General features: G+C 39.4%; 5 protein-coding genes across 9 annotated transcripts; 3 read left to right on the top strand and 2 right to left on the bottom strand.

Moving 5' to 3' along the window:
- The first annotated feature begins 1,359 nt into the window (after window positions 1-1,359).
- On the top strand, window positions 1,360-6,630 carry LOC125205952 (putative methyltransferase PMT5). Of its 3 annotated transcripts, none has more exons than XM_048105176.2 (9): window positions 1,360-1,581; window positions 1,920-2,545; window positions 2,621-2,756; window positions 2,916-3,156; window positions 3,575-3,800; window positions 3,925-4,067; window positions 4,137-4,440; window positions 4,530-4,662; window positions 4,743-6,630. In XM_048105176.2, exons 2-9 carry the CDS (start codon window positions 2,013-2,015, stop codon window positions 4,890-4,892), a joined length of 1,866 nt encoding a protein of 621 aa, XP_047961133.1. In that variant the 5' UTR covers window positions 1,360-1,581; window positions 1,920-2,012; the 3' UTR covers window positions 4,893-6,630. The 3 variants fall into 3 exon arrangements, with proteins under 3 accessions (XP_047961133.1, XP_047961134.1, XP_088916687.1); XM_048105177.2 differs by having other exon boundaries at window positions 1,917-2,545; XM_089060561.1 differs by having other exon boundaries at window positions 1,360-1,829.
- LOC125205953 (Pentatricopeptide repeat (PPR) superfamily protein) lies at window positions 3,333-6,476 on the bottom strand. Of its 3 annotated transcripts, none has more exons than XM_048105178.2 (2): window positions 4,538-6,476; window positions 3,333-4,456 (listed from the first exon to the last, which is right to left on the bottom strand). In XM_048105178.2, the coding sequence occupies exon 1, from the start codon at window positions 6,474-6,476 to the stop codon at window positions 4,914-4,916; it is 1,563 nt and encodes a 520-aa protein (XP_047961135.1). In that variant the 3' UTR covers window positions 3,333-4,456; window positions 4,538-4,913. The 3 variants fall into 3 exon arrangements, with proteins under 3 accessions (XP_047961135.1, XP_047961137.1, XP_047961136.1); XM_048105180.2 differs by having other exon boundaries at window positions 4,548-6,476; XM_048105179.2 differs by having other exon boundaries at window positions 4,597-6,476.
- Window positions 6,397-8,812, top strand: GRF12 (general regulatory factor 12). The gene is made up of 9 exons (XM_048105181.2): window positions 6,397-6,528; window positions 6,674-6,786; window positions 6,909-6,999; window positions 7,272-7,578; window positions 7,716-7,803; window positions 7,879-7,988; window positions 8,081-8,229; window positions 8,312-8,358; window positions 8,440-8,812. The coding sequence occupies exons 3-9, from the start codon at window positions 6,927-6,929 to the stop codon at window positions 8,443-8,445; spliced, it is 780 nt and encodes a 259-aa protein (XP_047961138.1). The 5' UTR covers window positions 6,397-6,528; window positions 6,674-6,786; window positions 6,909-6,926; the 3' UTR covers window positions 8,446-8,812.
- A 436-nt stretch (window positions 8,813-9,248) lies between these two features.
- Window positions 9,249-13,239, bottom strand: LOC125205951 (pentatricopeptide repeat-containing protein At1g26460, mitochondrial-like). Its single transcript, XM_048105175.2, has 7 exons — window positions 12,438-13,239; window positions 11,680-11,911; window positions 11,104-11,586; window positions 10,664-10,870; window positions 10,139-10,276; window positions 9,838-10,028; window positions 9,249-9,643 (listed from the first exon to the last, which is right to left on the bottom strand). The coding sequence occupies exons 1-7, from the start codon at window positions 13,034-13,036 to the stop codon at window positions 9,622-9,624; spliced, it is 1,872 nt and encodes a 623-aa protein (XP_047961132.1). The 5' UTR covers window positions 13,037-13,239; the 3' UTR covers window positions 9,249-9,621.
- A 5,887-nt stretch (window positions 13,240-19,126) lies between these two features.
- LOC125203672 (PLASMODESMATA CALLOSE-BINDING PROTEIN 4-like) lies at window positions 19,127-20,044 on the top strand. Its single transcript, XM_048102074.2, has 4 exons — window positions 19,127-19,238; window positions 19,316-19,558; window positions 19,658-19,685; window positions 19,823-20,044. The coding sequence occupies exons 1-4, from the start codon at window positions 19,181-19,183 to the stop codon at window positions 19,965-19,967; spliced, it is 474 nt and encodes a 157-aa protein (XP_047958031.1). The 5' UTR covers window positions 19,127-19,180; the 3' UTR covers window positions 19,968-20,044.
- The last annotated feature ends 1,031 nt before the right edge of the window (window positions 20,045-21,075 follow it).

The following is a 21,075-nucleotide window of genomic DNA, read 5'->3' as shown; positions in this document are numbered from 1 at the left end:
CTGCTTCTTCGGCCACCCAGCGTCGCACCCCGCCCGGAACTTCTCGGAGTCCTTCAGCAACAAGAAGCACTCCCAGAAGGTGAACTCCTTATACTTCCCCTGCAAGGGGAACTGACTCTCGGCTATCCTCCGGGCGTCGTCCTCATTCTGCCCACTACTGAGCTGACGGAGGGCGTTGGCGTACAAATTCGCAAAACGGCCCACCGCGGCCCTGGTGCACTCCCACCCCTTCCGGACCTCCTCCCCGCTGAAGTCCTTCCCGTGCGGGCAGTGCCTCCTATAGGCAGCTCTGATCTTCGCCCACATGTTGACGACCCGCTGGTTGTTCGCAACCAGCGGATCGTCGCACACCTCCAACCACCCCCTGGCCACCCCGGCGTACTCATCCTCCGTCCACTTCCTCCGGCCAGGGGTGTCGTCAACAGCGGGCTGCGATGACTCGCCGACCGCCTTGGCCTTCCCCCCGTCTTCTTCTTCGGCGCGGCGCGCCTCGCCGGAACGGGAGTATCCGGATCCCCGAGATCGATCCCCATATCATGCAATGACAGAAGGTCATCGCCAGTGAACTGCGTCTCCACTGGGGTCGACGTGTGAGACGAAGCCGTCAAAAAATCAAGCGAGGGACGATATACCGTGTCCCCTCCCGGTGACCCCTGCATCCCGCCCTGCCACATCATCCCCATCATCTGTTGCAGCATCATCTGCTGCTGCATCTGGGGCATACCCCCCACCCAGGCGCTGACTGCCCGCCGCTCCCCTGCCCCCCGCCTGGCATCCCCCCGGGTTCCCCCCCTGCACCCCCCCCGGCGCACCGGCCATCATCCCCATCATCTGATTCTAAGGGATGTTAAACCCCGGGCCCATCTGCCCCCATCCAGATCCCACAGGTACCGTGGGAATCTGAGATCCACTCGTCGCTGGATTGGACTCGTTGTTGTGATCCATCGCTCGATGATGCTTTTGTACAGAAAGGTAGAGAGAGAGAAAACTCGTTAAAACAAGTGGTGCAAATGAAAATGAAACGAAAATCGCGTTTATATAGGTTTTTTAAAAAAAAACAAAAAAAAAAACAAAAATCGGCGCTGGCCGATCGGGCCGCCACAATGGCGACTAGCCGATCGGCCAGCCCACGCCGGTCCGCTGGCCGATTTCACGCTCACCGACTTCAATGGTTCGGCTAGCCGGTCGCTAGCCGACCATTGGAGATGCTCTTATACCGTTTTAGGCTTGAAGGAGCTAATTAGTTGAGGGTCACATTATTTATCAGCCAAATATCAAGAAATTCAAAAAATTAAAATTTAAGTTAAAACATAATGAACGGGTGAGGGGTGCTACTTTGAGTAAAACTACTCCTCCTTCCAGGAACAAATATTCTATCTTTAACTCTTGATTCCCGCTCCCACGACTCTATCTCTGTCAGTGCACAGTGCACACACACAATCACTCACTAAATACTATAAATTTACACAATAAAAGGCTGCTCAGAATTTCTCTCTCTTGAATCCAGTGGTGAATTACTCTGCTACTCAACCTCCACTGTCTGCACCCATACCTCTTTCACACTGCTTCTTTAATGTGCCGGTAAACAGTTCCATTATAATTTTCGTGCGTTTTGGATCAGATCTGTGCTTGCATCTTCATTTACTGTTTTTTCACTACTATACACTCAATTTTGATCATTATTCTTTCATGGATCGCTCTTCCTTTTATTTATTTTTTTGGTGAACAGTTCAAGTTTGAGCTGTGCACTTTGATTCATCGGCAGAGTAATTGATATGAGTTCAGTTCGTTATTGTTCATTTAAGTAGAAGGCATTGTTGGTTCAATTGGTACTGTTGCGCCAGTCGATGTATTACAGTATTAGTGCTAATTTCAGCTGGTGGATTTTCATGATCTGGTATTTTGGTTGTTTTCAGCAGAATTGTGGATCCTATGTTGAAGAAATTGCTAGATTTCATGGTGCGCTAGATGCTTGAATGGAAAATTAGAGCAGAGATAAGTTCTGTGATTTGATGTTGAAGACAAGGCAGAAATTGGAGATGAGAACTTCTTCGCACAATAACCTACCATTTGTTATGAGCCAGAGACCGCAGATTAACTGGTTAATGTTGTGTGTAATCACCGTCTTTGGCTTGATTGCCCTCTCCAGATCTTATTTGTATGGTAAATTTGATTCTGCTACTGCCTCAGCGAGACCTAATATTTATTCAAGTTATAGAAGGTTGAGAGCACAAGCAGTGAATAATTATTTGGAGTTGAGAAATTTGGGAGCTAATCGTGTGAATGACTACGGTCCGTGTGGGAAGGAAATGGAGAATGGTGTTCCTTGCTACAATGTATCTGCCAATTTGCTAGCTGGTTTCAAAGATGGCGAGGAGTTTGATCGTCATTGTGAAGTATTGAGAAACACGCAGCATTGTCTGACTCGTTCGCCTAAGGATTATAAGATCCCATTGACCTGGCCTGGTGGTAGAGATGTTATATGGAGCGGAAATGTGAAGCTGAGCAAGGATCAGTTCCTTTCGTCTGGAAGCAAGATGAAAAGGTATTCTTGATTTTAAATGACATTTTTGGTGTGTTATTTTAGCATAACTTGCTCATTTTTTGCAACTTCTATCAGACTTATGTTGCTAGAAGAGAACCAAATTGCTTTTCATTCAAATGATGGAATGACTGCTGATGATGTCAGAGATTATTCTAACCAGATTGCCAAGATGATAGGACTGGGGAGTGACAATGAGTTTCATCAAGCTGGTGTAAGATTTCCCTTGCAATAAACAGTTTTATCGTAGCATGTAATTTTCAGCTGAATCCATAGGTTGTCAAATTCGTTCTGCAGTTAGCTAGTGCATTTTATAACTTCATATTGTGGTATTTGAAGTCTGTCTTTCTTTTTTTGGTCTGATCAATTACAGGTGCGCAATGTTTTAGACATTGGCTGTGGGTTTGGTAGCTTTGGTGCGCATCTGCTTTCACTTAAATTGATGGCTGTTTGTATGGCGGCATATGAATCAACTGGAAGCCAAGTTCAGCTAGCTCTCGAGAGAGGTCTCCCAGCAATTATTGGCAACTTCTTCTCGAGACAGCTACCTTTTCCGTCTTTATCATATGATATGGTTCACTGTGCCCAGTGTGGCATTTTCTGGGATGACAAAGGTACTATATCAATGTTTGCTCTAAGATATTGTGATATGCCCTTAAGTTATAATCTAAGAAAAAAAATCAAAGGCTGTGTTTAGTCATGGTGGCTTTTAGCACTGTGAAACGATTGGAGACTGTTTGGAGTTGTTACAGGTGAAAAGGAAATCAGAAGTACTTATATTTGTGGAAAAGAAAGCAAAATAACTTAATGCTATATTTAGAAGTAGTTATCAGTTACAGACCTTTTTGCGGCTTGCAGTTGACAGTTCTCCCAACAAAATGACACCTTTATTACATCATATCTCGTTTAAAAACTGTAAATAGACAATGGATACACAAAGACACACTCGCTACCTCATTCTCCTTGAAGCATGCAAATCGGATTTTGAGTAGATACTTTCTTTGGACTCATGATAAGTTTGTCTGTCATCAGATGGCATGTTTCTTATTGAAGTTGACAGAGTACTTAAGCCTGGAGGCTACCTTGTTTTGACCTCGCCTCGGAGCAGAGGACGCAGAAGTTCTCCGGGCTCCAAAAGGGGAAGTGCTTCAAGTCCTTTTGAACAATTCATCAAAACGCTTTGTTGGAATCTTTTGTCTGAGCAAGACGGGACTTTCATCTGGCAGAAAACTACAGATTCTCATTGCTATGCTTCCATGTAATCTATCTCCTCTTATGCAATGTCTACCCCCATTCTCTCTCATCCCTCCTGTTTCACTCTCCCAAATGAAATCAAATAGTACTGTACTTGATTATTTGTGATTTTGATTCCCAATTATTAGCAAGGATCTTTTCCCTCTATGTGAGAGAGAGGATGGCCTATCATACTACAAACCACTTGTGAAATGCATAAGTGGAACCACCAGCAAACATTGGACACCAATTCAGAACAGATCTTCTGCTTCTCTGGACTTTCAAATCCATGGTATGTAATGCCATAAATTAGTTGCTTAAATCACATCATATCAATACATTATTTAACTTTGCTTTACAGGAATTCATCCTCAAGAATTTTCTCAAGATCTGGAGTTCTGGAGATCCTCTCTGAGAAACTACTGGCCATTGCTATCTCCTTTGATCTTCTCAGACCACCCCAAGAGGCCCAGTGATGAAGACCCGGTCCCGCCTCACAACATGGTCCGGAATGTGATGGACATGAACGCGAACTACGGAGGCTTGAACGCTGCCCTACTGGAAGGTGGGCACTCAGTGTGGGTGATGAATGTTGTTCCTATGGGTGAAAGCAGCACCCTCCCTTTCATTCTTGATCAAGGCTTTGCAGGTGTTGTACATAACTGGTAAGATCCAATGCTTCTGTCACCCAAAAACATAACGTCTCCTTAAAATGTGGCGATACTGAAATAAAATATTACTACTTGTGACAAAGGTGTGAACCTTTCCCTACATATTCTCGGACATACGATATGCTTCATGCAAAGGGTCTGTTATCCCACCTGGCTTCAGATAAGTGCAGCATTACCGATCTGATCTTCGACATGGATCGAATTCTCCGGCCTGAGGTAATGTGTAAGAGTTTTATATGCTTCAAATATTCACATTCAAATTTTTTTTTAATTAAATCTGGTGATAATCGTGACAGGGGTGGGTTGTCATTTCCGACAAGATCGATCTGATAGAGAAGGCAAGAACTGTTGCTGCTCGTCTTCACTGGGAAGCAAGGGTTATCGACGTAGATAACGGGACCGACCAGCGCCTACTCCTCTGCCAAAAACCATTCTTCACAAACTGACACATTTTCGTACCATTAATATTACTGAGGAGAAGATGATGCAATTGAAAGGTCTTCTTCAACAGACTGATTTGCTCTGTTCCTTCTTCGATCTCTCGTGGCCATCTTCTCCCCATACCTAGCTAATATATCAGCCAAATCAAACAAGCCAACTTCCCTCAACTTCACAGCCATAGCCTCAAACATCGCTGCACCTTCCTCATTAGAGAAGTAATGCAAGAACTTGTTGTAATCAAACCTCGGAACCTCAACACCTCTATTAATAGCTCTCTCCACATACTTAGTCGCCTCCAATGATTTCCCTGCTTTGATTAACCCCCCAACGAAGATTGTATCAAAGTTCACCAATGGATCCTCCCCTCTCCGCCCCCGCCTCCCCAAATGCCCCTGCAGCAGCATCACGTAGGTGTGCATCGTGGGCTCACACCCCCGCCTCACCATCTCCCTAAACACCTCTGTCGCCTCCCCCGCCTTCTTCAACTTCAACAGCCCCTTGATCATCCCATGGTACACACACACATCCCCATTCTCCACACTTTGATACACTCCATAAGCCTCCCTCACTCTCCCCCTACTCATAAGCCCATACACTATCCATCCTAGTATCTCATTGTCTGGCTCAATCCCCCTCGTCTTCATCTCCTCAAAAACCACATAACTCTCCCCCATTTTCCCCTTCCTACACAGCCACTCAATCACAAGGCGATACGTCGACAGCCCCAAACTCTCCACCCTCCTCACCCTCATCGATTGAAAAAGCTTCAACCCTTCACCAAACTTATTGCTCTTGAACAAACCCTCCAACATCAACTCTACCACTTCAACACAAGGCTCCAAACCCTCCTCCACCATCGAATTCCACAGCTTCGACGCCTCAATCAAATCTCCCACGTCACAAAACCCATGAATCAACCACCTATAGGTATCCGAATCCGGCCTAATCCAATCCCTCAACTTCACCACAACATGCTTTGCCTCATCAGCAAGCTTGTTCCTACACAAAACCTCGATCACAGCGTTAAAGATCTCGACTTTATACTCATACCCAAAACCATTCATCAAATGGAAGAACTCGACGCATTTCTTCAACTCCCTCGCGGCGGCTAAAGTGCGCAGCGCGATTATGTAGGTCTTGACATTGACGAGGCGGCGCTCGCCGGCTTCTCTGCAGAGGGGCCAGAAGAGATCGAGGTTTCTTGATTTTCCGACGACGTCGAGGATCTTGTTGAAGGTGGTGGCGGTGTGGGCGAAGTGCGGGTGGGAGGTGGAAAATTGGTGGAATTTGTAGACGGGCCGCCATGAATATGGGAACTTGTTGCAGACTTGAAGAAAGAATTCGTGGGTTAGATGGAATTGGGTTTTGTTGAGATTGGTGTGCAGCTTTGCGTCGGGAGAATTTTGCTGTTGGTAGAGGATTGTGCAGACTCGAAGGAGGTGGGCTTCGTCGATCTGGGTTCGAGTATTTGGCGGCGCAACAGCGGCGGCGGCGGCGGCGGTGGTGGTGGTTAAGGACTGGAAGTGGAAGTGGAAGTGGAGGAGGGCTAGGGAAGGTCTGGTGAATTTTGTAGGTCGAACTCGAAGCATTGCTCTGATTTGTTGAAGGAATATGGGAACGCAATCTGCTAGTTTAAACTAGGTTTTATATTTAAATAATCGTTTTTTTATATGGGGACTTATTTAACTTTGATACCAATCATTTAACATTTTAACTATTTTGATTATATTTTTTAGATTAAAATATTAATTTTAATCAGTAGTTTATCTTACATAATCATGTGTAGCGAGTGAACGATGGAAGAGATTGAACAACTTGACACACGTGTGTAATGACGAGTTGTTCAAATTCCATAAATTGCGGCTCAACTCCCATGAATTCAACGGCTTAGATTACATGGTGCCTCCCTTATCTCTCCTACATAATAACCATCTCCCTCATTCATTCAAGCTCCGCGAAATTTTCACCAACACAACAACAACTTACCTTTTTATAATTTTCGACAAAATTTGATTTTTCAGAAAAGGAGAGAGTAGAAAATGTCGACGGAGAAGGAGAGAGAGACTCATGTTTACATGGCTAAGCTTTCAGAACAAGCCGAGCGTTATGATGGTATCATCTTTTTCATGTTTTTATTTTCTGGAATTACTCGTAATGTGTATGTTTGGAATTCGCAAATTTTCAACACACCGATGTGTATTTTTGAGAAGGTGTGTTGGATTCATTCGTCGTGTTAAATTTCGTGAATATTTTTTTCAAATCTATTAGAAATACGTTAAAATAACATCTCTGTGTTATGAATTTTCCATTTATCATCATTGCATCATTACATGATGAAAAAATGATGTTTTTTGTGATCCACATTGTGTTTTTTCATTTCTCAGAGATGGTTGAATGTATGAAGCAAGTGGCGAAACTAGATGTTGAGCTGTCGGTGGACGAGAGAAACCTCCTTTCGGTTGGTTACAAGAACGTGATTGGCGCCCGTAGAGCTTCATGGAGGATCATGTCCTCGATCGAGCAGAAGGAGGAGTCCAAGGGGAACGAGAACAACGTGAAGCTGATCAAGGGCTATCGCCAGAAGGTGGAGGACGAGCTTGCCAAAATCTGCCAAGACATTCTCTCTGTCATCGACAAGCATCTCATCCCCTCATCTGGCTCCGGTGAAGCTACAGTTTTCTACTACAAGATGTAAGACTAATCAAGATCTGTTGTTGGTTATATACAAAAAATATGAATGTCTGAAAAAAGTTTGTTTGATTGAGAAGATAATGCATAGTTGTCATTCATTCTGGTGTAATGGAGTTTTTTGGTTCTTTTGGATGCAGGAAAGGCGACTACTACCGTTACCTTGCTGAGTTTAAGACAGACGAGGAACGAAAAGAGACAGCTGAGCAGTCGCTTAAGGGCTATGAGGCAAGTTTTTTGACATCCCAGCTCGAAAATTCCAGTCATATCTTCCTATTAATCAATTTTTCCGTGTTTATGTAGGCGGCATCAGCCACAGCAAGTACTGAGCTCCCCTCAACCCACCCGATTCGCCTTGGTCTAGCTTTGAACTTCTCGGTGTTCTTCTACGAGATTATGAATTCCCCTGAGAGGTACTAGTTTTGCACGATCCTTTACTTTTTTTGTCGAACATTTTGGATCCAGATAAGAAAAAGGTACATGGCTGTTTAATGATGATGGGCAGGGCCTGCCATTTGGCGAAGCAAGCTTTTGATGAGGCCATCTCGGAGCTGGATACATTGAGCGAGGAGTCTTACAAAGACAGCACCTTGATTATGCAGCTGTTGCGGGACAACCTCACTCTCTGGACCTCTGATTTGCCTGAAGATGGAGGTAAACAAAATCGAGTCATTCTGAGGGTTTAAGCTCATGCTCTCGACTTCTAATGAGACAGTGTTTTCCTTTGTGTGTGCAGGAGAGGAGAGCTCCAAGGGCGAGGAGGCAAAGGAAGAAAAGGCAGAGGTGGAAAAGCTGAAGTTTTTCTCCTGCACCAACGTCGTTTTCAGACACTAACGACTAGTGTGTTTGGTTTTTTTTTTGCAGGAGTAACAACGGGGCGACAGTATCCAAGCAACGCAGGTAGATGTTGGTTCGAGGATGTTGTTGTCATTGAAAGAAGCTTCCGCACAGAGCAAGGCTGTTGGCAGCTTGAGATAGTTTGCAGTGCCAAGTTATTGTCATCAAGAAACAAAAACAAAGATGAGATCTGTGGGATTAGTCTCTGCCCGCTGTGTTTCTCACACCCCATTAGTTTTTCGTTATTGTAAGTTGTTAGCAGACTAAGGCTACGATGGTTATCTCGTCGCCCTCGTCTGGATTGTGTACCGAGGCTTTTGTTATGAGTTCTGTGTATTCGCAAACATGGCTTCTTTTTTTCTTAAGAAATTTATGGCGTAGATGTCGTATCTTTTTGTCATGTTTTGTTCCGTGGAGTTCATTTCAATAACACTAGCAGGATTGTTTTGCAAACAAAAATTATACTCTTATAGAAGTAGTAGTAGTAGTATTTTTTGAGTAAAGAAAGTATTCATGTAATAATGTAATGAAAGGTTATTTTGTAATGATGAATAATTTCACTTTTTAGCAAACTAAGCAACAATCCATTTTGCCTCCTTTTGTTTGCGCATCATTCAGTCTCTTCCACAGTAATTTTTGGGATTTTAACACATAAAGCATATACTTATAATAAACAGGTTTGTTTTGCTCTATTCGCACTCATTAACAAAAGCGAGCTATTACATCAAATCAAAAAATGCCAAAAAGAGAAATAGGAAGCATTCAGCACCTGCATCCAAACAAATTCCCCAAAATTTGCTAACATTTTCCTAAATTATAAGGTGAAACAACTCAGATTTCTGAAGCTAAAAACTGATGATTAAAACACTGTTAATAAATACAATCAGCTCCAAGATAAGACCAAGGCCATATCCACCTTGGGTAAATGTTGTGGAAGCTGTACCATCTCCCAACTCAAAATCAATAGTAACAAATCATATTATCCTGTAAATCCAGAACCAGAATACAGGTAGGCAAGAAACCTAATGAAATCGAAGCAAGGAACATGTAGGAGATGTGACCAAAAATGTAAAGCTACAGCCAAACTTTTTTATTTATTTCTGGTAAGTGTTGAGCCCCATCATCACGATGTTTCGAATCAGCAACTGACCCTCTGAAGCTCTTTTGTAGATTGGGGTCAAGACACATAAGTAAGTAGCATGAAAAAAGCTACATTTGTTGTCCATTTATCCTGCTCAGACATGAGTAATAGCAAGAGTTAAGATTTGACAAACTGCAAAACACAGAGCACTGCAGAGATTCCACATGAAATTATGTGTTTAAGTGTGATTCTCAAAACAATAAGTTGACCTCAACTATATACTGAAAGAATAACAAAAATAATTGCGGATGGATGAAATGTGTTGATGGTACTAGAGAACTTACGGTTGGGCGTTCTCTCTGTATTGGAGATTGAAGAGCATATTTCTGCGAATATCATTTGCCGTTCTCATTCTAATTTTGAGCTGTTTTGTAATGGCTTCCACCTTGTCATCAGATTCATAATCCAGCTCCCGGAAACAACGCCTTCGAACCTTTTGTAGTATATCCTTGGATGGTTTATACCCTGCAATGACCTGCTCAAGAAGTCAAATTTCAGGTTTAGCCAGACTGCATGAGTCTGGAAAGTGACAAACATAATGGTCAAACATACTGAAATTTAATAAGGGGACACATTAATATATACCATTTCATCCACCACAGAGAGCGCAGCTTTAGGATCCCGCTTAACAAGATGAGCATCAATAAGCAGTGAATATGTGGTAGCATTTGGTTTCAGACCTTTTCCAACAAAGTGCTCAAATACTTTTACCGCTTCATCTCTCTGCCACAGAAAACAGTCTTTTATTATGTGGCAGAAGTATGCAAAAAGAAAGACTTGCACGTTTGCTGCACTGAAAGACAATCCCTTAAAAACCATCAATATACAGGAAGCTCTTCTGTGAGTAACTAATTAAGCAGTTCCATTGAACATCACACCTCTGCACCTTCATGAAGACTACACGTCGGCGACTTATGTGTACATGGCTTTTATCAAGTAGATAGAAGGACCGGCATACAGAAGCAATTTGATATGGGTATGTGGACACTAAAACTTCATAGGTTTGAGCAACAAAACTATGAGGTTCGGATATATTTACTGGGAATAGTTATTAGTAATTGCATATTTCAAAGAAAGGGAAAGAAAGAAAGGTCTATGCAACTGAGTTACCTTGCCAAGCTTCCCAAAAGCACAAATCAGGGCATTGTATGAATGAACATCTGGGCTAAGTCCAAAAGATTCTTCAATGGCACTAAATGTCTGATAGGCACGATCAACATCCCATATATTTGCACAGCCAAGAATAACACAATTGAGAGCAGCAATAGACTTGTATGGAGGGTCAGCTTTGCTTAAATTCTCCAGCTGAAAATAAACCTGAGAAAACACTTCAAAAGTACAAATCAACCACACGAAATTGCAACTGCAGCACTATACACTTCAACAAGCCAACACATAAGGAAATTACATGCACGCTGAGTATCATGTAAAGATAAATACTACTATTAAATCAAATTATCAAAGGAAGCATCATTTTGATGTATAGAAATTTCATCAAATTTCACACATCATAAGATCAATTGGAAAGAAAATGCATAAAAAAAACTTACTGAATCTAGACTCGTAAAACCATCCTTGCAGCATGCCCTAACTAGAGGCTCTAGAGAATGGAAAGGAGAGAACAGATCCTCAGTATCTTCACGGTCCGCATTTCCATAAGCTGCCTCAAACTCACGAAGAGTACCAAAAGCCTTTGGCAGGTTTCCCAAATTAGCAAGTCCATATATTTTCGCAAGGTATGATTCAGGATTGGGAAGGCTATTTTGGCGTAATGAGCGCTTAAGGATAGCCCATGCACCATCCAGGAGTCTAGAATTGAAAGTTCTACCAGCTGTGCCTAGGGCTGTCACAACTAATCCTTCTTCTACAGAAAGATACATAGGAGGCCTCGCAACCTCCCCTCGTGCAATCCATTTAGCCATGAACTCGAGAGCATAATAAGTTAGCTCACTGTTATCCGATTGCATTGCGACATTAGCAATAGACATGCATACGCGCCAAGGAGGACATAAGGATTTGTTTTGATCCATTTTCTGATGCCATCCATAAGACAAGAGTCAGTAGTCGAAGTACATGAAAGAACTCTACATCATATCAAACGTCAAATAGCCAGCAAAAGTGTGCACCTTGCATCTCTCAATAATTGAGACCAACGTATCCAGCCTCTGGTTACTAACACAACGTTGCACGCAGTCCACAAATGCTTTCATAGATAACATATAGCCAGATTTCAATGTTAGATCTACATACTTCAGGGCAGAATCAATTTTATTTTTTGAGAGTAGAATCTCAATAACTAAGTCAAATGATTCGCCATCGGGCAAAGATTCCTTATGTATTTTTCCCATCTCCAGCATCCTGATGTCAACAAGATAAAGAGTTAACCATCAAACAGTAGACTGAATTTTGTGCCCCCAGAACCCTCAAACAGAAAAGATACCAATACGGTCCAATGATGTTAGTCAATCCACACACCCCTTTATTCCTTCCCACTACCTATAGCCTCGACCATGGCCAGAACTGAGAAATTGAGAAAAAAGTACACAACGTCCATGCTTGTAGATAAATTTACTACCATATAATAAGATAGACAAATACAAAACCATAAAGCACCAAAATTGAAGAACTAAAGAAGCTTACGAACAAGTACAAACAGAACCGTTACATGGTGTATTACTACAAGAGGAAATAGCTTTCCATCATAAGTAACATACATTTCATGGAAATTCTGCAAGAACCTCTAGATATCATACCAATTGCCCTATAAAAAATTTCTCCCTCCCAGAATTTACCAACAGACTAACATACATTTCATACAGATTTTGCGATATAACAGAAGCAGCATATTTATTGTTCACCCTTAATTTTCAGATAAATATCCAACCTTTCAATCAATTTCACAGCAGCGAGTGCTTCACCATTCCTCTGCATCGCTTTAAGCACAAGATTATACGAAGCAGCATTAGGCACGACGGCAAAATCATCCATCCGCGCCACAATATCAAGCAATTCCTCAACGGATGCCCCAATCATCACATTTGCACGCAAATAATGATTACACAGATTAACATCAGGCGTGTTAGGCTTCCCATTCTTATCCAACGACTTAATCCAGAACTCAAAGAGCTGCTTCATGTCCTCCCACCGCTGCGTCGTCATCCAATCCGCGAACTTATTCATCAGACTCTCCGCATCAAGCGATTGCGAGAGCATCTGCATCCGCGATCCCTGCGTCTGCTGCAGAATCCCTAACCCGATTGGGACGAGCGCACCGTCTCCCCCCATCGCTGCGGAAGGATTCCGCCAGTTCTCACTGTAGCGAGGACTGCCGGAAGCAGGATTCGGCGGGAGCGGCGGCGGAATCGAGGCCGGCGAATCCGCCAGCTGCGGCTCCGCCTGGAGGTGAACAAATGTGGATATGAATTTGAGGTTCTGGCGGTGGAGGTAAGGCCGCGACTTCGCCAGAAACGCGATCGGCGCCATGGCGGATGGATACAGAATTACGTATGGAAATTGTATCTATAAATTCAATTTCATGCGATTTGGAATTTTGTTATTTGTAAACGAAATGAGAGCTAATTTTTGAAAAAATAGTAAAAGAAGAGTAGGATTTCAGTGGGGATTTAGGGTTTATGAATGGATTTGCTGTACGAATCGACTGTGGATTCTGTTCATGGATCTGAAAAGAGAAGGGTCAATTTAGGAATTTAAAACTGGGTTGTCCGAGATTATCCATATTGTTAGGGTCATTTCTGGAAGTTAATTTGGGCTTTAGCGTTACATAAGTTAATGGGCTTTCGATCCAGTATAACCGGTATTTGGATTCTTTTTCCTCTTTGGGGTTTAAAATATGTCTTCACATAAAATTGAAATATTTTGTCTGATTTATATATAATCATTTTATTACTCCCTTCATCCCACAAAGATAATCCCACTTTGATCCGGCACGAGTTTTAAAAAATGTAATGAAAAGTGAGTTGAAAAGGTTGATGGGATGTGGGTCATATTTTTAAAGTATTAGTTTTATAATAAAATGTGAGTAGGAATGAGTTAGTGGAATATGAGGTCTACTACCAAAAAACGGTAAAAGTGAAATGAGACAGACGGAAACTTTGTGGGACAGACGGAAATGGAAAAATGGGATAATCTTTGTGGGACGGAGGAAGTATTTGTTTGATAGGTTCAAGTTTTTTTTTTTTTTTTTCCTTTTTAATTTTCAGCTTCACTGTTTGATAGCTTCGAGTTCTTAACATTATGAATTAGAATATTTAGTTCTAAAATGACAGTGTTGTTAAATTCAACGGTGAAAGCAATTTTGACCTGATTAATAAATTAAATATTATTCCTTCGTTTATGAAATAATATCTCATTTTGTTATTTCAGTACGTCTGCAATTAAAATTCTCATTTACTTATTTTTAGTTTTGGTAAGTGAGCCTAAAACTCCATTACATCAGTATAATTATATTTTATTATAAAATTAATATATAAAATTCATATTTTATTAACTTTTTTCATGCATTTCATTTTACAAATTCAAACAATTTCTTTAGATCTGTGTCAAGTCAAAATGGAACTTTAAATAGCGGAGGGACGGAGTATTAATTAAGCACTTAAACATTAGACTAAAGTCTATTTTTGTTGTCTTAAGCATATGATAATCTTACATTTCTATATCTTAAACATATGACTATTTTGCGATATTTTTTCTCCAAAATATTATGTTAATTGTGTGATGCGGAGTCCGTGTCGTTGTTATATACTGTTCTCATGTTGTGTCTAAACAAATACTACTACATTTCACTAACGCATTCTTGTCGTGTGCCCATCGTATTCAAGTTTAAATGTAGCAGGTCAGGTTTATGTTCGAATTAAGAATTTTCTTAACAAATCACGTTTACGTTTAATTTTAACAATTATGATCGTTATTATATCAATTCAATAATAACCCAACCCGTCGCGTTAATTAAAAGAAAATCCTGAGTGCTATAGTTACCCATATATGAACGCAAATCCTGATCATCCATGATCCAACCAACCAATTACGAAAATGCGATAGTTTAAATGTCATTTTAGTAACATCACTGCAATAAGAAAATATAGTATGCAGTAAATATGAAATAAGACTCGCCGAACTTCAATTGGTGTTTCAAATTGATTATTTAGTTAGTTGGTACGATATTATGTCCAAAAATAAGGAAAATCATCATAGTATTTTTTCCAAAAAAAAAAGAAAAGAAAATAGAGTAAATTAAATAGTAAGTAAAATGTAAGAAGATAGTAACCCAAATAATAATGCTGAGCCTGACTCCAACTTCACACATGTACACTTATATACACGCACAATTCCACTATCTCTTCTCCTGTTGGTCCAAGAATTTTTCCTAGTAAAAAATTTTGGTTTGAGCTTGTTAAATTCATTAGAGAATAATGATGATGTCTGCTTTTGTGATTAGCTTAGTGATTTTCTCAGCCTTGGCTGCCTCTTCAGGTAAAAACTATGTACTACTAGTTTTAATATATCTTCTTCAACTTATTAAAACAGCTGTCTTCTCTTGCAGATGCAACCTTTTGCTTGTGCAACTCAGGGCTGGGCGACATCGTGCTGCAGAAAACCATCGATTACGCTTGCAGAAACGGAGCTGATTGCTCAGAAATCAGCCAAAGTGGGAACTGTTACAATCCAAACACCCTCCAAGATCACTGCAATTACGTTGTTAATAGTTTATATCATAAGAAATCTCACCTTGGTACAACTTGTAATTTCCAAGGAGCTGCTGCTCTCTCTCAAAATATCACCAATGGTAACTTCCTATCTTCATCAAATTTCTTTTGTTTTTTTGGTTTATTTGATTTTTATTAATATTTGCAGCTATGCTCGGTGCATGTGTCTACCAGTCTACTCCCAGGTTTCAACTTCACTTTTTCCTTATTCAGAGTTTGATTTTGTGGATTTTTAATATTTGCAGAAGCTTTGTTGGAATACATACAAGGTTTTTTAGTAGTATTTCTTTAGGGAAACAAAATTCTACTACTCGCTAATGACTTTTTATGAATGAAATTCATTGGTAGAACATGTTTCTATTACCTCCTAAGTCGAAACCAATTCTGATCTATTTCATATATATGACTTTTTTTTCCATAGATGTTGTGATCATTCACTTAAATGCTCATCATGTTTCCCTCTACATTCAATGGATTTACGTATATGATTATCAGATAAACCAACATATATATTGTGATGTGCAGTAAATCAATACTATCTTCGTCCCACAAATATTGACACACTTTGACCAGACACGAGTTTTAAGAAATGTAATGAAAAGTGAGTTGAAAAAGTTGGTGGGATGTGGTTTCTACTTTTAAACTTTCAGGGACGGATCGAAATGGTAAACTGGGTCAAATTTTCAAGGACGGAGGTAGTAATTGTTTTAACGTAGCTACTAAAACAATGTGTAGAAACCTTAATTAGAAAATAGTTATTTTAATTTATTTGTAATTAGAGAAAATATTTTTTATAAACCTCAATCAATATTCTCGTCCTTCAACATCATTATTGAATTTGGGTTTGGTTATGCAATTTTGCTCTTAAAAATGTCATTCTCACACCTTTTAATTTGTTGAAATATTATGCAGCGCGGATGGCGGCAACACCACCACCCCCGGCGGGGGCCAAGGCACCACCATCCCAGGAAGGAGCCTTGGCCCGCCAGCTGGTACCACTCCCGGCGGGGGCCAAGGCACCTCCACTCCGGGTAGGAGCCTTGGTCCGCCAGTGGGTACCATCCCTGGCGGGAGCCCTGGCCTTGCGGCGGGTACCACCCCCAGCGAGGGCCAAGCCACCACCATCCCTGGCGGGAGCCTTGGCCCGACAGCCCATATGATATATACCGGCGTCAATGATAAAAGTGCTAGTAGTGTGACACTCATAAGTTCAATAATGCTTGTTGCTGCGTCTCTCTTCCAATTTCTTGTAATGTCTTGGGTTATTTAGCCAAGATTCGAAGCAGCTAAATTTTAAGAATTTGGACCCTTTTTTTATTTTCATTCATTTTCGTTTATAGTAGTAATTATTTTTGGGGAAGCGGTTGATTTATGATTGAATCATTTTCCTATATATCTATATGAGAGCATGTCGTCCATGTTGGGTAGGGAGTGGTTCTGACTTCTGATCAGTTCTACGTACATTGTTACCTTCGAATTACAATTGTTTTAAAAATAAAATAGAATGATATTCTAAATGTGGTATTGAATTTATATTATTTGTTTTGTGTGCTATTAATAAGATCCATATTTACAATCCAAAGATTTATTGATAAGAATGCTTGCATTTAGCTATTTTTTTCTAAAGTAAGCTGATTTAGTTTGAATAATGCAATGGCTATATAAGCTGATTGAGTTTGAAGAATGTAATGTCTGTATATATATACATAGAATTGTGATCAATACTAGACCAATTTTAAATGCATAATCAAAATTAAATTTTGGACCACAAGAGGAATTAATCGTCATTAATTTAAGAGGTATAAGATTTAATCCGGTTTAGTTTAAAGAAAAGCCTTGCTTGGAATTAATTTATTCCTTAATGGTATGAATTTATAATTCCAAGTAAATAAATTCTTTCGATTTAATTAGAGAGAGCCCAATCTCCAAATCAAGAAGGTTGAGGATGGGTGAATCTTTTGAGTTGAATACGAACCTTACGAAATTAATATTCAGATTAATTATATAATAAATTAAATCTTTTGATTTAGTTGACGCAAAAAAGTTAAACGCTTGGAAGAAGCCGAATCGAAATATAAAATGCATATGCGCAATAGGATAAGTGCAAATAACGAAGTTTTAGCATATTTTTCAAAGCTAAATAGATTATTACTTTTTCTTCCAAAGAGAAATCGTGAAGAAGGTAGCATCAAAGATGGAGAATTGTTATCGGGAAATTGTGGAAAAAGAACGAGGTGAACTTTTTTATATGACATTTCTCAAAAACCGAACACGTATTGTTTATTTAAAGGATATTGTTTGTCGTAAATAATTTTTTTTATGATGTTTATCTATTTGGCTATGACAAAATGTTATGAATTGACAGGTCCTAGGGTAATAAACCCTACTCTGACTAGAGTACACAATGGACCGCGACCTCCGATAATTATTTAACAGTGTACAGACTCCGATAATTTAAAGGAGTACTGACATCCGGCTTCAGTCTTCATGATTTACTAAATTTATCCTAAGTTGTATCATTTGACATATCTAAAATGAATTATTGTTCGATTCTTGATTTTATTCCTCTTTCTTTTTTTCATCTTCTTAATTACCGCACCTAGTCGCGATTCCACAGACCTTGCCATCCTTAGAAGGTTTGGTCGTGACATTGACAGCATTGCCTCTTTTTTCTTGTCGAAGATTTGTTCTCATGTCGTCAGTCTCTCTTCCTCCACACGATTCAGTAACTCTTCGGCTTTGTGCTCCATCGTCTCTTGTAGCGGGGGAGAGTATCTTTGGTGCCAAGTCTCGGGCAATGGCGCTGCACTTTGAGTAGCGTCTCCAGTCGTTGCATCAGAGGGAGGTGAATGTGACTCCGATTTTTCGATTCCCGTGTTTGATGTGCATAGTTCGAATAGGCTTGAGACATGTTCAATCAGGATTTAAAACTATATTTTCGTTTGTCCTCCATGGTTAGATTTGTTGGGACTTTTTGTTTGCACCTAGGCAACAATCGTTCCATGTGATCGAATGTGCTTTGATACTATCTACTTGAATATGAACATAGAATTGGAGAAGGTTATTGAGTTATGTATTTCTTCTTATTCTCTCCAAGTCATGACATTCTATAATATATACATCTTTCCTTCTGTGTGTGATTCTCTTCCCTTGTTTGACACGTTTCGTCTAGTTGTCAAGTTCGTGTAATTACTACATATCATGTCGTGTCAGCACAAATAGGATGTGTCGCTAACGGCTTTGTTTCGTGTGCGGATCGTGTTTTGATTTGAATATATCCGGTCGAATTCCTATTCAGATTAAAAATTTCCTCAATAAATCGTGTTCAAGTTTGGCATTAACAATTCAGATCGCGATCATGTCAATCTAATAATAATCCAACTATCGACGTTTATATAGTTACCAAAATTCGAACTAAACGAAAATCTAGAGCGATATAATTACCCAAATCTGAATGCAAATTCTAACCCAACCAACAATTTGGAATGCGATAGTTCAAATGTCATACTAGCAACATCACTACAATAAAAAAAATATATATAATCCAGTAAATATGAAATTAGATTCATTACACTTCAATTCGTGTTCTAACGTCAGCAAAGAAAACTCCTACCATACAAATTATTAAAAAATATAATTATAATGATAATTTCGTTTGTTTCTATGATATTATGTCCAAAAATAAGGTACGTCAGATTTATCCGTAGACAAATTACCAAAATATAGAAGAAATATAAAGTAAATTAAATAAAATGCAAAAAGATAGCTAGTAACCCAAATAAGTCCAACTTCACACACTTATAAATACGGACAATACCACTATCTTTTTCCCATGCACATCGGTTCAAGATTTTTTACTAGTAGAAAATATCTTTTGAGCTTGTTTAATTTATATTAGAGAATAATGATGGCTGCTTTTGTGTTTAGCTTTGTGATTTTCTCAGCCTTTGCTGCCTCTTCAGGTAAAAACAAAGTAAAAGTTTTTGTTAACTTTGAAATGAATCTTCTTCTTCAATTCATCATCTCTCTTGTCTTGCAGTTGCAGCCTATTGCGTGTGCAAATCAGGGCTGAGCGACAGCGTGCTGCAGAAAACCCTCGATTACGCTTGCGGAAACGGAGCTGATTGCTCGGCAATCCTCCCAACTGGGAGGTGTTTCAATCCAAACACCCTCCAAGATCACTGCAGTTATGCTGTTAATAGCTATTATCAGCTGAAATTGCAACTTGGTGCAACTTGTGATTTTCAAGGAGCTGCTGCACCTTCTCAATCTGCCCCCTTTAGTAATTCCCCATTTTCATCAAAATTATATACTAGTATAGTACTTTTTTTTTGTTTAATTGATTTATTTATTTATTTTTGTAATATATATATATTTGCAGGTGCATGTGGGTCCCAGGCTACTCCAAGGTTTGAACTTCACATTTTCACCTTAATTGATACTCATATCTAGTCCTTCAGCATCATTATTGAATTTAGTTTTGGTTATGCAATTTTGCTGTTAAAATGTCACATTTCTCACTCCTCTTTGTTCAAATATTGTGCAGCACGGGTGGCGGCGGGGGATTTGACCCGGGGGCCGGTGTGGTATATGCATATACTCCCAAGAATAATAGTGTGACACTCATAAGTTCAGGAATAATGCTTGTTGTGTCTCTCTTCCTATCTCTTGAAATATCTAGGGTTATTTAGCCAAGATTCTAAGCAGCAAAATTTGTAAGAGTTTGGACCATTTTACGTTTTTTCAATTATTTTCGTTTAATAATGACCCGGTGTACAGTTTTATTTAAATAGAATAATACTAAATGTGGTGTTGTATTTATATTGGTTGTGTATCGTGATTGAATGCAGTAGTAATAAAATGTCATTTTTGGTAAAATACATTAGGCATAAGATCCAATTTTGATGAAAGATTCACTGGAAAAAAAAATGGGATAACGACACTTTTTAATGCTATTAAAAATGCTAATTTGTGTGTCAAATTATACAACCAACACTTTATAAATTGTCTTTATTGTTAGTGTCTCAGCTAAAGTTATGGGACACAAATAAAAGCGTCTGAAAAAGCAAAAGATTAAGATAAATTAATTGCCTTCAACTGAGGGACACTTTCTTTTGCGTTTCAAATTATGATTATTTTAAAAAAATTCAAATGCTAGTAGTTGCATATCAATTTTTATGTCCTTTTGTAGTGATTTAATGATAAGAATGCTTTCGTTTTAATAAATCTCTAAGTAAGTTGATTTAGCTTGAAAATGCAATGTCTATTGCACTTTAAAACAAATTATTAATCTACTCCACCTCTCAATGTAATAGGGGCAATGGAAAGTTTATTTTCTAGAGAAAGTAAATTATAACAATATGGAGTACATGGTTTTGAAAAGGTGGGGGATTTGTCTATAAATTTCTAAACTTTCGCCAAAATATCTACGTATCAACTTAAAAATTTATTTGTAAATCATCAAACTTAATTTATTCTGATTTTGCAATCAATCAAAATTCTGACACTACTATTGTTTGATGGATTACTTATGTGACACTATCGGACGTCAACCAAAACAATGTCATATTGTAAATTGCAAAACAAAGCCGTGTTATGCTTAATTATAATTCATTTTTTGAACTTTCTCCCATCATGTTTCTCAATCTCTCCATTCAATCTCATTCTTTTTTAATATAGATATTAATTTAGCAAAAAAATTAATTTAGTCTAATACAATGTCGCTTCGTTGCATATAATGTTACGCCACTTTGGTTGACGTCTGATAATGCTATGTAAGTAAGTCATCAAGCTATGTCA

This window comes from Salvia hispanica, chromosome 6 (genome assembly GCF_029641045.1).
Source record: "Salvia hispanica isolate PSC_SH4W2 chromosome 6, Shi_PSC_v1, whole genome shotgun sequence".
NCBI classification, from domain to species: domain Eukaryota; kingdom Viridiplantae; phylum Streptophyta; class Magnoliopsida; order Lamiales; family Lamiaceae; genus Salvia; species Salvia hispanica.
This window is presented reverse-complemented; position numbering and strand designations above follow the sequence as displayed.

Excerpts from the sequence above, each read along its gene's own strand:
- LOC125205952 (XM_048105176.2), top strand. The coding sequence starts at position 2,013 with ATGTTGAAGACAAGGCAGAAATTGGAGATGAGAACTTCTTCGCACAAT. Across the intron at positions 2,757-2,915 it reads ATGAGTTTCATCAAGCTGGT|GTGCGCAATGTTTTAGACAT; the intron begins GTAAGATTTCCC and ends GATCAATTACAG. Across the intron at positions 4,068-4,136 it reads TCTGGACTTTCAAATCCATG|GAATTCATCCTCAAGAATTT; the intron begins GTATGTAATGCC and ends TTTGCTTTACAG.
- LOC125205953 (XM_048105178.2), bottom strand. The coding sequence starts at position 6,476 with ATGCTTCGAGTTCGACCTACAAAATTCACCAGACCTTCCCTAGCCCTC.
- GRF12 (XM_048105181.2), top strand. The coding sequence starts at position 6,927 with ATGTCGACGGAGAAGGAGAGAGAGACTCATGTTTACATGGCTAAGCTT. Across the intron at positions 7,000-7,271 it reads ACAAGCCGAGCGTTATGATG|AGATGGTTGAATGTATGAAG; the intron begins GTATCATCTTTT and ends TTCATTTCTCAG. Across the intron at positions 7,804-7,878 it reads AGTCGCTTAAGGGCTATGAG|GCGGCATCAGCCACAGCAAG; the intron begins GCAAGTTTTTTG and ends GTGTTTATGTAG.
- LOC125205951 (XM_048105175.2), bottom strand. The coding sequence starts at position 13,036 with ATGGCGCCGATCGCGTTTCTGGCGAAGTCGCGGCCTTACCTCCACCGC. Across the intron at positions 11,587-11,679 it reads CAATTATTGAGAGATGCAAG|AAAATGGATCAAAACAAATC; the intron begins GTGCACACTTTT and ends GGATGGCATCAG. Across the intron at positions 10,029-10,138 it reads TCTCTGTGGTGGATGAAATG|GTCATTGCAGGGTATAAACC; the intron begins GTATATATTAAT and ends CTTCTTGAGCAG.
- LOC125203672 (XM_048102074.2), top strand. The coding sequence starts at position 19,181 with ATGATGGCTGCTTTTGTGTTTAGCTTTGTGATTTTCTCAGCCTTTGCT. Across the intron at positions 19,239-19,315 it reads AGCCTTTGCTGCCTCTTCAG|TTGCAGCCTATTGCGTGTGC; the intron begins GTAAAAACAAAG and ends CTTGTCTTGCAG. Across the intron at positions 19,559-19,657 it reads TTCTCAATCTGCCCCCTTTA|GTGCATGTGGGTCCCAGGCT; the intron begins GTAATTCCCCAT and ends ATATATTTGCAG.